The 16,144-nt window shown below is 42.3% G+C and overlaps 1 protein-coding gene across 3 annotated transcripts in view; it reads right to left on the bottom strand.

Annotated features, from left to right (window-relative positions):
• MYH10 (myosin heavy chain 10) overlaps window positions 1–16,144 on the bottom strand; it is a 144,743-nt gene that overhangs the window by 69,160 nt on the left and 59,439 nt on the right. The window contains exons 5-7 of one of the 3 annotated variants that reach the window (XM_073310850.1): window positions 11,963–12,065; window positions 3,811–3,840; window positions 2,068–2,085 (exon numbers count right to left, since the gene is read on the bottom strand). In XM_073310850.1, coding sequence (XP_073166951.1) covers window positions 2,068–2,085; window positions 3,811–3,840; window positions 11,963–12,065 — 151 coding nt within the window. The remainder of the gene's footprint in view (window positions 1–2,067; window positions 2,086–3,810; window positions 3,841–11,962; window positions 12,066–16,144) is intronic. The other 2 variants (XM_073310851.1, XM_073310852.1) reach the window with 2 other exon arrangements.

Genomic DNA, 16,144 nt, shown 5'->3' with positions numbered 1-16,144 from the left:
GCTAACTTGAGATTTTGGACAGAATTTGTGGTATTTCAATGTACTCTGAGCTGGAGTAAATATGACACAAATGGCATAAGTGAAATTGAATAATACCAAATTGTAAGATTAATTATTTTCAAATTTACACAGCCAGTCAACATTTGCTGTACATAGCTGTACTATTATTTATAAAACCCAATTGTTTTAAAGCTTCCTGAAGTTTAAGATAGCGAATTTAGAATTCACAAGGAGCAAGTACCTTAAGGACCTGAAAAAGAGCCTTTTAAATTACTGCCCATTAGAAGATCTGGCTAGTATAACCAGGTCTGTGCTGCATCCATGAGCCCACAGAAGTAGCAAGTGTTTGGAAGATGTGATACTATTTCCTGCCCCAAAGGATGGTAACAAAAAGTGGAATTATGTCTCTGGAATGTAATCACAAAATTAGTGTTCATAAATCTGCTTTTTCCAATCATTTACCATTTATAGCACACTGAGGAGTAAAACTCCTGGACTGAATGAACAACTGACAATGAGAGACATCGCACACCTCTGTTAGTCCTTACATATGTCAATGATTACACAAACTATTTTTTAAAACTCACTTTGATTAATACCTGTTAGATGCTTTTATTTTTAAATTGTAACATATACCAGATTTGTTGAAAACTGATTCCTGCTCATTCTTGATCTGTTACTTGACCTCAGGTAGACTGCACAAAGTATGATCCACTTCAAAAACAGATTTCCTTTAGAACTGTATATCCTTTGAATCCTAGAGTTCCTAAAAACATTCAGAGTAGTCTCCCAGACTAACAACTGAACATTTACGGAGGACCCACACAAATATTGTACTCAGTTCCCAGTGTTTTAAAAAGAAAAAAAGTGTTCAATACTGTACCAACAGAAACCAACTCTGAGAAAAAATTTTAGCACCTACTCAGTGTAAAGTGTTTGTAATACTGGCCTGTCTTTTTATATACTGTCTAAATAGCTTGTTCAGAATCTCTGATCCAGATGGTAGTGGGCAGCATCTTGTTCATGTTTTTGCGCATTCATCGTTAGCAGATGTCAGGGACGGTTAGACAGAGAAGCCTGCTCACCTTTTTGTACTCAGCATGAAACAGACTAAATTAAAGATGTGAAATGAAGTAAGCCAACACCTTTCACAAAAGGATGCACACAAGTGGTTGCTCACTGAAGCTCACTGATATTTCAGTTTCTACTTAGCCTGGAAACAACAGATATTGGTTTCAAAATTTTGGTCTAAAGGCAGCACACTGTGTTACCACTGAAAGAGCCGGGTACTAAAGACCTGTGCTGTACATACTTCAAAGTCTACCTAAGAGCAACCAAAGTAAAAATATCCGAAGCACAAAGTAATGGTTTGGTCTGATAAGGGGAAACATTTGCATTATATATCATTTCAGAATGACCTAAAATGTAATAGCCTCCATTTTAGTTTGGAGAAACTGTATTGATACTTAATTTATAGAGAGTGTTGATCTCTATTCAGGGGATTTTGAATGTTTGAAGTACACAGGTTGGGAAAACTGTTCAGTAGAAAGCAGAATTAGAACTTATTTGTCACTGTTCTTTAAGAATCAGGATAGGAGTGGTGAGGAATGGTAAAGAGGAGAAACTTGATTACAGCCTAAAAAGCTATAATGTTTTTTCCTCGTTGAAGTTTTTGGTATTCATGACTAGGTAAGAAGGAACTTATCACAGACTACTAAACATATTCTCTTCGTAAGTTTTAAAATAGATTTAATAGTTTTAAATTATAGATTAAATTCAATTAATTTTATGAAATCAATTATCCTATTCAGAAACATTCCACCGAGATTTTAGAATGAAGGCAAGATTGGGCTAGATTCCCCTACTTATACAGTTAAATAGATCTTGGAAAAAGCAGCATCAAGATATTGTGAAAAGTGAAGTCATGCAATAAATTCATGCAGATCAATAAAGCAATGTTAGAGCAAGGACAAGAGATACTGTTATCTCAGTTTTAGAAAACCAGCATCCCAGTGATTTGGTTCATTGTGAAATCTGGGTGAGAGACAGGAGCTACATGCTACTCACATACAACAGGGATCCACTCTGTAGTTCAAAATGACAGTGAAACAAAATGTTAATGGTTATGATTTATGCAATATACCAACAATTCCAGATTAGAATTTAAAATACTCCTATTGATGCATTTAAAATATGAACATAATTGGACATTTTTTAATCCTGATGTGAACAGGTCCATTGGCAAAAAAAGCAATCCATCTAAACAGTATTCATTAGTTTCTGGTTTTACAGCAAAGAAGCACTTGAGTAAAGACTTCAAGTAAAATTTCAGAATTGCTCGTGTTCTGTTGATTTTCAATGAGATTTAGACACTTAAATATCTATGTATTTTGAAAGTGGGACTTAGGTGCTTTTGAAAATGTTACCTTTATATAATCCTGGTGACCATGACAGACACAAACTTACCTCCTGAAAGAAGTGATCAGAGCAGTTATTCTCAAACTTTTGTATTGGTGACCCCTTTCACACAGCAAGCCTATGAGTGCAACCCCCCTTATAAATTAAATATTAAAAAAGTAACGCTATTATAAATGCTGGAGGCAAAGCGGGGTTTGGGATGGAGGCTGACAGCTCACAACTCCCCAAGTAATAACCTTGCGACCCTCTGAGGGGAATGACCCCCAGTTTTGAGAACCCTTGGATTAGAGCATATACTTTGTCTGGTGTGCTTTTCCTTCTGCATTAGGGAGTCCCAATTTTACCCTTAACTCCCCATTTCTGTTCATTAAAGCAGTAGAGATCACACCACGTTCTGTAGATGGGAGTCCAGACATCCCCACTGACAGCTCAGCAGTGCTCCATCATGGCATAAGAAAGGGGAGGGGTTAAAACTCAAACATCATTGCTTCCCTACTCCTTCCTCCATCAGGAATCATCATTGTCATGATGACTCCAGAAAGCCTGAGAAATAAGAGTAGCTCAAGCACACTCTGAAGATTTCAACCCACACAGGACTGAGCAGCCACTGAAGTGTTGGGTCAGGTTATAGCAAGTCATGGCAGATTTTGCACTTTAGAGGAAGTCTTGGTTTTCCCAAACCCTGTACTGTTGTGAAGAATATCATATCAATGTGTAACCTGAGCAGCTATAACACATTCAAGCACCCAAGCTTTTAGGATTAATGTGCATTTACGTTTCCATTAGTTTAATTTAAATCATTTCTTATGCACATCACTTAGTAATGCCAAAGTATTCTGCATTAAAATCTCCACAGTACATTTACCAAGGGCACACAGCGAGGTGGAGGATTTAAATTGGTGGTAAAGATGGCGCTTTTGCTTCAGGACAGATTAGGGTTGCCAAGCCTCCAGGATTGGCCTGGAGTCTCCTGGAATCAGCATCTATCTCCCAGTGACTATTGAAAGCACTCCAGAAGATTAATAGGATATTTTAAGAAAATGACATTATGTCATGGGGGGGGGGGGTAAAGAGAAATCTTCTGGAATAGCTTCAATCTGTGTTGGCAACTGTAGGACAGATAGATACCAGATTTTATCCTGGAGCATTGCAAGCTAGTATAATTCAAAGTCTGTTACTAGTCAGTGCTTTTGTAGAAAATGAATAAATACATTTTGCTCAGATTACTTAGTTGCATACTTGTACTAGTCTGTCACCACTTCGTGACAAACATGCCACCAAATTAGTTGTATACAGACATTTAAAATTGATCGCTCATCTCATCATACAAAAATAGTTGGAAATATATGAATTAATCCATATAAACTTAGAAGCATAAAGAAAAACACTTGCCTGATGTTTCACGGGTTTAGGTGATTCGGGCTGTTCATTGCAAACAAACAAATGCAAGTGTTAGCAAGTCTGCATTTTTCCAGCTGCAAGCTATATCCCATATTAATTATATGTGTTAGTTTAACCAAACACTCAGTTCATGGAAATGGTTTTACCCAGTTACTGTAGCTAGAAGCAGAGCTATTATATTTCATTTGCCATTTCCTACTGAATTTTCTTATGCATATTCAAAGAACTAATACCATATGAAGTACACTTGCCAGAGAGTAAGTCTTCCCTCACACATACTGGCATTTATGGCATAACGGGCTACTGCAGAGGCAAGAATTTAACTAGTTGCTGTATACATATACTTTCTGTAATGCCAGCTAAAAATATCTAAAATAAAATTAAGTTGCTCTCTCTCTGCAGGCTTAATCACTGGACATAGTATTTGTTCAGCAGTATGGCATTCAGCATCCTTCTAAAGAAACTATACTGGTCCTAAGAGATACCAAGAGGAAGGTGGTATGAACACTTTCTTCTCCCCCCACCTCCCCAGAAAGGAGGTTTTTGCTGTATAATTCCAAAAAGGAATTAAATGTGCAACCTCCTATCTTGAGCAGGGGGTTTCAAGTGATTTTTCTCCCTAGGAGAAAGTGAATGTTGTTGGAAGACACTTAATTGGACTTTGAGGGAGAAAATGCTGTTAAAATATGAAAGTACTGTGTAGATGTAGTAGAAATTTTCCAAATTTTTATTTAACAAGATGAATTCTTGGGGAAATTTTTGCAAAATAAAAAGAATAAAATCTAATTTTTTCAGCCAGCTCTAGTACTATGTAAGGCCTGATCCTAAAACCTTTGCTCACATAGAGGACACAAAAGGGCTGCAAGTTCAGGCCCTCAAGATCAAAAAAGACCATTTTAAATCTTACTGTAAAACAGCCTTTGATTACACTAGGATTTTAGTTATTTAGCTACAAATTTAAGTGGACAAATTATTTTAGAATAGAGTCCACTGATCTGCAAAAGCAAAACCCATTTAGTTCAAACCACTGCAAGCTTGTGTGTGGACCAGCCCTATGTTAAAGGCTTTAGACTCCAATTAGTTTTACATTTGGCAAAAACAAATTTGCCAATTTCTCTTTTCATTAATGCTTTCCACTTGAATTAGATTTAACTGAAAGACGTTACTCTATTTAAATCAAATATTCCTGGTCAGGAAAGCCTCCTAGTCCCCAGAAGACTCCCTGATTTGGTTAATTGTTGCAAACCTATATAGAGCCATGCCCCTAATTCTGCTCCATTTCCCTCCCTGCACCACAAGTTTATAACCTCTGCACTGGCTTTTTAAAACACCATGGAAGCACACAAACATTCTATAAATTTGCCTTTTCTCCATTTTTGGAATTGTATATCAAAAAACAATGTTAAGAGAACATTAAGGTTGCAAAATTAAGCCTTCTAAAAAAGTTAACCTGAATTCTGGCATTTCCTATCTGTGATCATATAATTAAAGATCTTTTCCTACAAGATTTCTGTTATTCATTCCACAGAATTGACCTGTGCACCTTCTACCCAGCTAGCCCCAGGTCCCTTTGCCCTCTTCCAACAGTTCCTCACCCATCTGTCCTGTCCCCTCTCCCAGCCTCCAGTTATTCCCTCCACCATCTCCCAGTCTGCCACACCCCGTGTTCACTGCTGGCACACACTCAATATTGAGAATAAAGGTGCCGGATTTGCAGCCATGGACAGCACAAGGGACAGGCTCCCTGCTTTGAGTTTCGGTGCCTGGCTTGGATACCATTTACAGGGAAAGTCCTGCTTTGCCCCTGCAGCTCTAGGCTGGAACATAGAATTATAGAAATGTAGGGCTGGAAAGGACTTTAAGAGGCCACCTAGTCCACCACCCTGTGCTGAGACAGGATTAAGTAAATCGAGAATCACCCTGACAGGCATCTAACTTGTTCTTAAATGCCACCAATGAAAAGGATTCCATGGCCTTTCCAAGTAACCTGTTCTAGTGCTTAACTATCCTTATAGTTAGAAAGTTTTCTTCTAATAACTAACCTAAATCTCCCTTACTGCAAACTAATCAGATTACTTTCTTGTCCTACCCTTGGACATGGAGAACAATTGATCACTGCCCTCTTTATAACAACTTTTTACATATTTAAAGACTGTTACGTTTCCCCTTGGTCCTCTCTTCTCTTGATAATTATTTCAATCTTTCTCCATAGGTCAGGTTTTCTGCCTTTTGTCATTTGTGTTGCTCTCCTCTCTAACTTGTCCACATCTTTCTTAAAGTGCGGGACCCAGAAGTGGACACAGTACTCCAGCTGAGGCCTCGCCAGCACCAAAAACAGTAGAACAGTTACCTCTCATCTTCATCCAATACGACACTCATGTTAATACAACCCAGAATGACATTTGCCTTTATTATAACAGCCCCACACTATTAACTCACTCGATTAGTGGCCCATTATATACCACCCAGACCCTTTTCTGCTATACAGCTGCCTAGTCAGCTACTCTCCATTTTGTATTTGAAATTCAATTAAGACAAGTACTACACCTAAGAAGGAAAAATCAAATGCACATTTTATTGATTGCAAACAAATTCTCCAAATTGTCACAGTCATTCTGAATTCTGTTCCTCCAAAGTGCTTGCAACCCCTTCCAGCATGCTCAGCTGCTCCACGGGGATAGTGCACATGCAGCCTGGTTACCACTAGGAGCAGTGAGGGGCTGGAGTGTCCTCCATGCAGACTGAATATTCAGAGGTTATTAGGGTGACCAGGTGTCTGGTTTTCGACCAGAACACCCGGTTGAAAAAGGACCCTGGCAGCTCCAGTCAGCACTGCCGACTAGGCAATTAAAAGGTCCAGTCGGCAGTGCTGCAGAGCTAAGGCAGGCTAGTCCCCTACCCGTCCTGGGGCACCACACTGCATCCCAGAAGCAGACAGCAGGTCCACCACAGGACTCTGTGGGGGGGGGGGGGGGGCAGAGCTTGCAGCCAAGAGCAGGGCGCACCGTGGAGCATCCTGACCCGACTCCCCCTCGCTTAGGAGCTGGACCTGCTGGCCACTTTCAGGGTGCAGCATGGTGCACTAAGACAGGCAGGCAGCCTGCCTTATCCCCCCTGCTGCACCGCTGACCAGGAGCAACTCAAGGTAAGCTTACATCCCAACCCCCAGCCTTGAGCCCCTCCAAACCCAGAGCCCTTTCCTGCACCCCAAACCCTTTGTCCCCAGCCAGCACCCACCAGCCTAGAGCCCATACCCCCTCCAGCACCCCAACCCCGAGCCCCCTCCCCACAAGCTGAACCCCTTGGCCCCACCCCCAGCCTGGAGCCTCCTCCTGCACCCCAAGCCCCTCATCCTCAGCCCCACAGCCCACCTCCCCAGCTTGAGCCCTTACTCCCTTCTGCACCCCAAACCCCTCATTTCTGGCCCCACCCCAGAGCTCGCACCCCCATTTAGAGCCCTCACCCCTTCCCGTACTCCAACACCTGCCCCAGTAAAAGTGAGTCAGGGTGGGGTAGATCGAGCCACTGAGGGAGGAGGAAAATGTAGTGAGCAGGGGCAGGGCATCAAGGAAGGGGCAGGTCTAAGGTGTTCGGTTTTGTGCAACTGGAAGGTTGGCAACATCAGAGGTTATAGTTGCTGAATTATAAGTCTCTAAACTCTTTGAAAACAAAATCTGTTTCCAGATGCTTGGTAGGAGCTTGCTAGAGCTTCGCCACTATAATATCTGAAAACTCTTATCTGCACTGAGCATGCTCCAGCTTCTCAGCTCCCACATGCTACCAAACTGCACCGTGTGCCGTCCCCACAGAGCTACTGAGCATGCTGGAGGTCAGGACTTTTCCTACAACTGCAGCTCCTGGCTGCTGTGTGCTAGGGTAGAGTCGAGTACCAAACAGAGCAGGGAGCCTCTCTCTTCTGTGCTGTCTATGGCCTGTCCTGCTGGTGCTCAGGCAGCCTAGAGGAGGAAGGTGACACACAAATGCAGAGAGAACAAGAGCTGGATGGAGTGGGGGGGAGAAGGAGGCTACAAGAAGAGTAGATGGAGACAAAAAGCCAGGGAGAGTAGACTAGTTGGGCAAGGAGACTGCAAGCCAGGGGAGGGAAGAAAAAGAGAAAGAGGAGATCAGATGAAGATTGGGACTGCGAAAAGGCAGGGGTAGGGAGAAGGCAGGACAACGTACAGGTTGGAGGGGGAATGGGCAGAAGGGTCTGTGCCCACCAGAGCACACTTCGCCAAAGCCTCGAATGGAACCCAAGATTTCAGAGTCTCACTGTTTTTCTGCTGTCAACAAATATCTGTGAAACCCAAAACACAGAGTATACATTTCATGCCCTTTTGGTGCTGGTCCACAGAGTGGATGACACTGCTGTCATCAGTTACTCCCTTTGCTCAAAGAGCAGGCGTATGTGTGATAGATCTAAAAGGTTCCAACCTGGTGATGAACCATATGGATTTCAATGACAATACATGATGGAATTTGTTTCTTAAAATCCTAGGTTATTAATCTCTAGGAAATGCCAGAGTTAAGATTGACTGTGCAACTTTAATTCAGCTCCCTTATGCATATGATAAAGTCTTTAATTACATTATCACAAACTAATTTTTCCACAGAGCCCCCGCTGTCTCATTCAGTGCCTAGCTTGGACAGTTCTCACTGAACAAACAGCTATTCAATATTTTATTTCATCTTTGTTGTGCAACGTGTATCCCCATGCCTTATTTACTGCACACTATTCAAACCCTGCTCTGACCTCAGAATTGACTTCCCTGTACACTTTTTTACTGTGCAAATCACTATATTATCTGAGTGTTTCAGACAAGAGAGCTAATTTATCTTCACAACACCTCTGAAGTGAGGGGCTCTTACCCCCTTTTTACAGAAAGGGAGCTGAGGCACATAGATTAAGGTACGATGTGTCAAGGGTTTGGATGCGTAATTTGAGACACCTAGGACCTGATTCCCCCCCGCCCCCCAGCATACTTAGCATTATATAGCACGTTATATATTTAAAACACAGCTCCCACTGACTTCAGTTCTCAACACTTCTGCAAATGAGACTCAAGGTCTCAAGCTGGGAATCTGGAAAACGAACACCACAGTTAATGACCACCTATGAAGTGTTTGGTGTATGTGACTTGACTAGCATCACACAGGAACTCGGTGGCAGAGGCAGGGCTAGAACACCATTCTCTAACTCAGAAATGAACTACCTTAACCATGAGACTGTCCTGTCTCTTCCTAAAATCCCCTGATGCATTCACTGCACTCCCAAATTCCTCAAATGAAAGTAGTCTTACAAAAAGCCTCCTTCACTACGTAACCCTGATTCCCCACACTGCGAGTCCATCCTGTGCACTGAATGAGGCAGGGGTCCCATAGAAAAATAGTATGTAGTCATGTAATTTAAAAAAAAAAACACCACACCATAATGCATACACACAAAGCAAACAAATTACAGTTTAAGAAGGCATATCCTAAACCATGGAGTGCTCGACTTTGCAATCTCAATGTTATTTTAATGCAGCGTGCGCACACAGGCAAAATATACAGATAAACTGATGAACTCCCTTCCCTTATCTCTTTTCCTATATCTGTCTAGTGTAATGCAGCTTCACTCCTGACACCTTGCCTCCAGCTCAGTATAAGCCAATAAAGAACAAGAGTCAAGTGATAAAGCATCAAAGATATGAATGGATTACCATGTACAGTAAAAGTCAGACTCTAGCAAAGTAGCAGTCCCAATATATTTAATACATTTTTTTTAAACACACTTCAGTTACATTAATTTTGAGTGCTTGACTTCGCAACACCCAATATTTTTCCTTTAGACTATGTTGTTTTATGCAACCTTGATTCTGCTTCTCTCTTTTATATGTTTTAGGACATGGATTACAAATTGCATCTTCCTACATTTTTCACACAACCCTGCCTCATTTCACTGCTCACAACATAAACTACTTGGTGAATGAAGTAGGTGTTAAAATTTCTTTTGATCCTCATCCTTCATCCATGCCCTTCACCATCCAAAGCTTTACACCTAATAAAAAAATTACTTTCTCCACAGGCTCTTTTATGGCAATTACTGCAATATCCAAGTGCCACACACACTATTAATGAATTTATCCCCTGCAAGATACAAAAGGGGTATTCTCTCATTTTACTAATAGGAACTCAGGCAAAAAGATTAAGATCAAAATTCACAGAGGTGTCCACTAATTTTTGAGTGATTGGGAATGCAACCTGACACCAACAGTATGTCTCCCAGCCCCAACCCCCCCAGTATTTAAACATCTTCATAGCACTTCATATATTCAAAGCATTGTACAGATATTTAACTAATCAATCTTCACAGCATCCCTGTGAGAAGTGGGCAATTTCACAGACAGGGAAACAGAGAAAGGAGATGTGACTTGCCTAAAGCCACACTGTACGTCAGTGGCAGAGCCAGGATTGTCCATAATCAAAAACTTTTAAATGAAGTAATTAAGTTTGAGCAATTGTGACATTTTCCCAAAGCAAACCCTAAAAACAAGGAAATACGTCACATTATACCTCTTAATCATGTCCTAATGCCACCATGGCATGACAAGACTCAAATCACCACAAGGAACTTCCTTCTGCTTGTAACTGACAAAGACATTACACATAACACAGGGAGATTAATGTGCTACACAAACAGTGCCAACTCTGTGGGAGGAACACCCACGGAAAAAAGTTAGTGGGTGCTTAGCACCCACCAGCAGCCAGCTCTTCCCCTCCCTTCCCCCCGGCACCTCCGGAATCCCAATCAACTCCTCCTCCCTCCTAGCATCTCCTGCCCGCCACAATCAGCTGTTCTGTGGCGGGCAGGAGGCGCGGGGAGGAGTGGGCAGAACTGGTTGGGAAGAGGTAGGTGGAGGAGGGTTTGGGAGAAGTGGCGGGGCAGAGCAGAGCGGGAAGAGGCAGGGCCTGGGGCAGAGCGGAGAGGCGGGTTGAGCACCCCCAGAGCAAGCCAGTGTCTGTGTACACAAAAGCCTTATTAGAAACTCATGCTCGCACCATAAGCATACAACATATTGCATAATTACCCTGTGCAGAAAGTTAATGGAATATTTGCGCATGTTGGGGTTGTAATTTAGGTTTCCCCACATATAGGGCTTGTTAAAGACTTCAAGAGTCCACATGAACACAGAGCAGCCTCCCCTCTGCTCTCTCATCCCTCACACTGTCCTCCAGATTCTCCTTCTTAACCCTGTCCTGCTGCTACCAATTTTCTTCAGCATTGCTAACTCACGTGTAAATCGTGTGTCATGTAGTTCTGCCTCCTGCTTTCCTGTGATTTTGAGCCTCCATGTGCTCAGGCTTCAAGTCAAGGGACAGGCAGGGGTCTACCGGACAACTTATAATGGGAAATATAACGTCAACAAAACCATAGGGGTTGCTATTGTAAATGGTTCAAGACAGAGACTGCTTTAGATCTTAAGCGCCATACAACCTGTGGTACCACTGCAAAATATAAAGCATGCAAACAGCAATACTTTTGGTAGTGAACCACTTGCCTAGACTGAAACTGAATAATGGAGTCACTGAGTGTACAACTGATGATCTGAAACCCATTTATATACTTTTGATTCTGCACTGCATAAAACCCTTAATCCACTACTGTGCATGTCAGATTTTGCCGAAGTCCAGAGGCTTTCTTTACGTTTTACTGAAAGAATCCAAGTTATAAGGCAGTGAGTTAAGTTTTTCCAGTACCAAGTGGTATAAAAATAAAGACATCAATCATAGCAAAGGGCTCAGTTGTTTTACTACCTTTCCCTAACAGTGGGCTTCTAGCTCTCACCATTGCAAAAGCATGGGGTTTATTACACATTGTAATTTTCCACATATCCTGTCAGAGTTTTACAGTATTTGTTTTTAATACTATGAATTAAGCAGTCATGCTTTATTTTCCAAATTACTAATTTCTGTTGCTAGAACACTTTAATGATATCTTAGCTAACAGCCATATCAACTGATATTTATTTTTGATCCTAAAAATTAGTTTTTAATCCTTTTAGCAGTGACAGCACTTTAGGGTATTTAGATACAATAAAGCTTGGCCCTGGAAAAGAGCAAGACAATTGAAAATAAAAAAACAAAAACAAAAAACACTTACTGGAATATTATGGTCCTTTCTTCCTTTATGGGAGGAAGCAACATGAGCAAGGTACTGAATAACTTTCTTGGTGTTTTCGGTCTTCCCAGCACCAGATTCACCTCTGCAAGACACATTCACACATTTTTCTCTCAAAATTCAGTTTTAACAAGCATAGTCAGTCTTTTATGGTAACTACCTAATTTCATTTCAGTCTCAGGCTTAGACCACACAATGGTATTTTATTAACTGTCTGAAAGAAAGTGCTAATGTTTAATTTAAGGATGTATGCAGTGTAGCTGCAGACGTGTCTATCCCAGGATATTAGAGACACAAGGTGGGTGAGGTAATATCTTTTCTTGGACTAACTGCTGTTGGTAAGAAAGAAAAGCTTTCAAGCCACACAGAGCTCTTCTTCAGGTCTTGGAAAAGAACTTCCAACTTCACAGCAAAATGCATTTTCCTTTCCCAAACCTGAAGAAGAGTTGTGTGGCTCAAAAGCTTGTCTCTCATCAGCAGAAATTGGTCCAATAAGACATATTACCTGACCCATCTGGTCTCTAAAGTTTAAGGAAGCCAATAAGGAGTTTGTCAGTTTAAATAGCTTTGTTATCCAAAAGGTCTCCCATGCATATAATTTAATTATTGGTACAATGCCAAGTATGCTTATTATGTATCAAGCATACTTTTTATCATAATTCTTTACCACCACCAATTAACAACAAACCCTAATCTTCAATTCTTGCATGAAACAAGTGTTCTTACCTCTTCTTTAAAGGCTAAGAAACTGAAGCAGAGAAATTGACTTGACCAAGGCCACGGACTGAATTTCTTAGAATAATGAAAATATAAACACAATGCCATAATGGCGCTTCGTGCTCTAGGTGCCAGACTTTCAGAAACGCTAAGCTCCCACACATCCCAGTGAAGTCCATGGGACTGCAAGTGCTCAGCACTTTTGAACGTCAGACCCTAGGAGCATTAGCAGTAGAATACATCTTAACATATTGTACCATAATCAGATTCTTGGCAAGGCTGAAGCATATCTAGGGTTGCAAGGAATATACACATATTACACTTTTAATTTTATTGCTGTGAACAGGTACAATGCACATATTCATTAAGATAACATGCATTATTTTAATGAATGCTCAGCTAGGTTTAAAGTAGGATATGTCTGACTTATTTCAAGATGTGTCTGTAGGACACAAAGTTGTAAACTGATTTTTCCAAGGGAGATATTTATTAAAGCTATATTTTCTTCACATGAAGCGGGACTGACACCACAAGGTTATTTCATAGCCGTAATTTAGTTTTCAGACAATTCTACATTATAAATCTATTGATGCATCTTTTAGTAACTCACTAAAACTTAGCTATGATTTGGTAGCGGAGTTAAGTGGGAAGATATTGCTGTTTGTGTTTATGAAGCATATGAAATTAAGAAGGTTCTTTTACTTTGAATTACACTGAAAAAGTGAAATTTTCTCCCATTGTTAAATATTCATTTTAGAAATAAATCTTCACGTAGTTAACCATGGAACCATTTCAAGCCTGCTAGGATGTCAGTTCAGTCAATTGCCATTTCTGTTACAAATAGTCTAACTGAAAACGTGTGTGTGTGCAGTATGGATTAACAACTTTTGCAGTTGAAGTTTCCAAGGCAACACTTCCCTCCATTGCACTATATATACACACAGTAGATTTAGTAGTTGTCCAAAATTTGCTTTCTTGACATCTAATACCTTTGGAATGGTATGTTTTGTGAAATTCAGACAGCTGAAGTTTTCCTGTTCTCACATTTCAATTAACTGTTCTGTTTTTGCCAAGACGAAGTGTAGTATTTTAAAACTGATTCAGTTTTATAAGGGAGGATTGTGATGCTGACAGACCAAGTGCCAGTTCATTCCAAGGCCCCTAAGGGTATGTCTACACTACAGAATAAGGTCGAATTTATAGAAGTCGGTTTTTTAGAAATCGGTTTTATATATTCGAGTGTGTGTGTCCCCACAGAAAATGCTCTAAGTGCATTAACTCGGCGGAGTGCTTCCACAGTACTGAGGCTAGAGTCGACTTCCGGAGCATTGCACTGTGGATAGCTATCCCACAGTTCCCGCAGTCTCCACCGCCCATTGGAATTCTGGGTTGAGATCCCAATGCCTGATGGGGCTAAAACATTGTCGCGAGTGGTTCTGGGTACATATCATCAGGCCCCCATTCCCTCCCTCCCTCCGTGAAAGCAAGGGCAGACAATCATTTCGCGCCTTTTTTCCTGAGTTACCTGTGCAGACGCCATACCACGGCAAGCATGGAGCCCGCTCAGGTAACCGTCACCGTATGTCTCCTGGGTTTTGGCAGACGCGGTACGGCTTTGCTACACAGTAGCAGCAACCCATTGCCTTCTGGCAGCAGACGGTGCAGTACGACTGGTAGCCGTCCTTGTCGTGTCCGAGGTGCTCCTGGCCGCGTTGGCTGGGAGCGCCTGGGCAGACATGGGCGCAGGGACTAAATTTGGAGCGACTTGACCAGGTCATTCTCTTTAGTCCTGCAGTCAGTCCTATTGAACCGTCTTATGGTGAGCAGGCAGGCGATACGGATTGCTAGCAGTCGTATTGTACCATCTTCTGCCAGGCAGGCAAGAGATGAGGATGGCTAGCAGTCGTACTGTACCATCTTCTGCTGAGCAGCCATGAGATGTGGATGGCATGCAGTCCTTCTGCACTGTCTGCTGCTAGCCAAAGATGTATAAGATAGATGGAGTGGATCAAAAGAAGAAATAGACCAGATTTGTTTTGTACTTATTTGCCTCCTCCCCTGTCTAGGGGACTCATTCCTCTGGGTCACACTGCAGCCACCCACAGAGAAGGTGCAGCAAGGTAAATCTAACCATGTATCAATCAGAGGCCAGGCTAACCTCCTCGTTCCAATAAGAACAATAATTTAGGTGCACCATTTCTTATTGGAACCCTCTGTGAAGTCCTGCCTGAAATACTCCTTGATGTAAAGACACCCCCTTTGTTGATTTTAGCTCCCTGAAGCCAACCCTGTAAGCCGTGACGTCAGTCGCCCCTCCCTCCGTCAGAGCAACAGCAGACAATCGTTCCGCGCCTTTTTTCTGTGTGGACGCCATACCAAGGCAAGCATGGAGGCCGCTCAACTCACTTTGGCAATTAGGAGCACATTAAACATCACACGCATTATCCAGCAGTATATGCAGCACCAGAACCGGGCAAAGCGATACCGGGCGAGGAGGCGACGTCAGCGCGGTCACGTGAGCGATCAGGACATGGACACAGATTTCTCTGAAAGCATGGGCCCTGCCAATGCATGCATCATGGTGCTAATGGGGCAGGTTCATGCTGTGGAACGCCGATTCTGGGCTTGGGAAACTAGCACAGACTGGTGGGAACGCATAGTGTTGCGGGTCTGGGACGTTTCCCAGTGGCTGCAAAACTTTCGCATGCGTAAGGGCACTTTCATGGAACTTTGTGACTTGCTTTCCCCTGCCCTGAGGAGCATGAATACCAAGATGAGAGCAGCCCTCACAGTTGAGAAGCAAGTGACGATAGCCCTGTGGAAGCTTGCAACGCCAGACAGCTACCGGTCAGTTGGGAATCAATTTGGAGTGGGCAAACCTACTGTGGGGGCTGCTGTGATGCAAGTAGCCCATGCAATCAAAGATCTGCTGATATCAAGGGTAGTGACTCTGGGAAACGTGCAGGTCATAGTGGATGGCTTTGCTGCAATGGGATTCCCTAACTGTGGTGGGGCTATAGACAGAACCCATATCCCTATCTTGGCACCGGAGCACCAAGCCGCCGAGTACATAAACCACAAGGGGTACTTTTCGATAGTGCTGCAAGCTCTGATGGATCACAAGGGACGTTTCACCAACATCAATGTGGGATGGCTGGGAAAGGTACATGATGCTCGCATCTTCAGGAACTCTGGTCTGTTTCAAAAGCTGCAGGAAGGGACTTTATTCCCAGACCAGAAAATAACTGTTGGGGATGTTGAAATGCCAGTATGTATCCTGAGGGACCCAGCCTACCCCTTAATGCCATGGCTCATGAAGCCGCACACAGGCAGCCTGGACAGTAGTCAGGAGCTGAGCAAGTGCAGAATGGTGGTAGAATGTGCATTTGGACATTTAAAAGCATGCTGACGCAGTTTACTGACTCGCTTAGACCACAGCGAAACCAA

This window comes from Lepidochelys kempii, chromosome 14 (genome assembly GCF_965140265.1).
Source record: "Lepidochelys kempii isolate rLepKem1 chromosome 14, rLepKem1.hap2, whole genome shotgun sequence".
NCBI lineage: Eukaryota > Metazoa > Chordata > Testudines > Cheloniidae > Lepidochelys > Lepidochelys kempii.
Note: the sequence above shows the minus strand (reverse complement) of the source record. Positions and strands in the feature narration are given on the sequence as shown.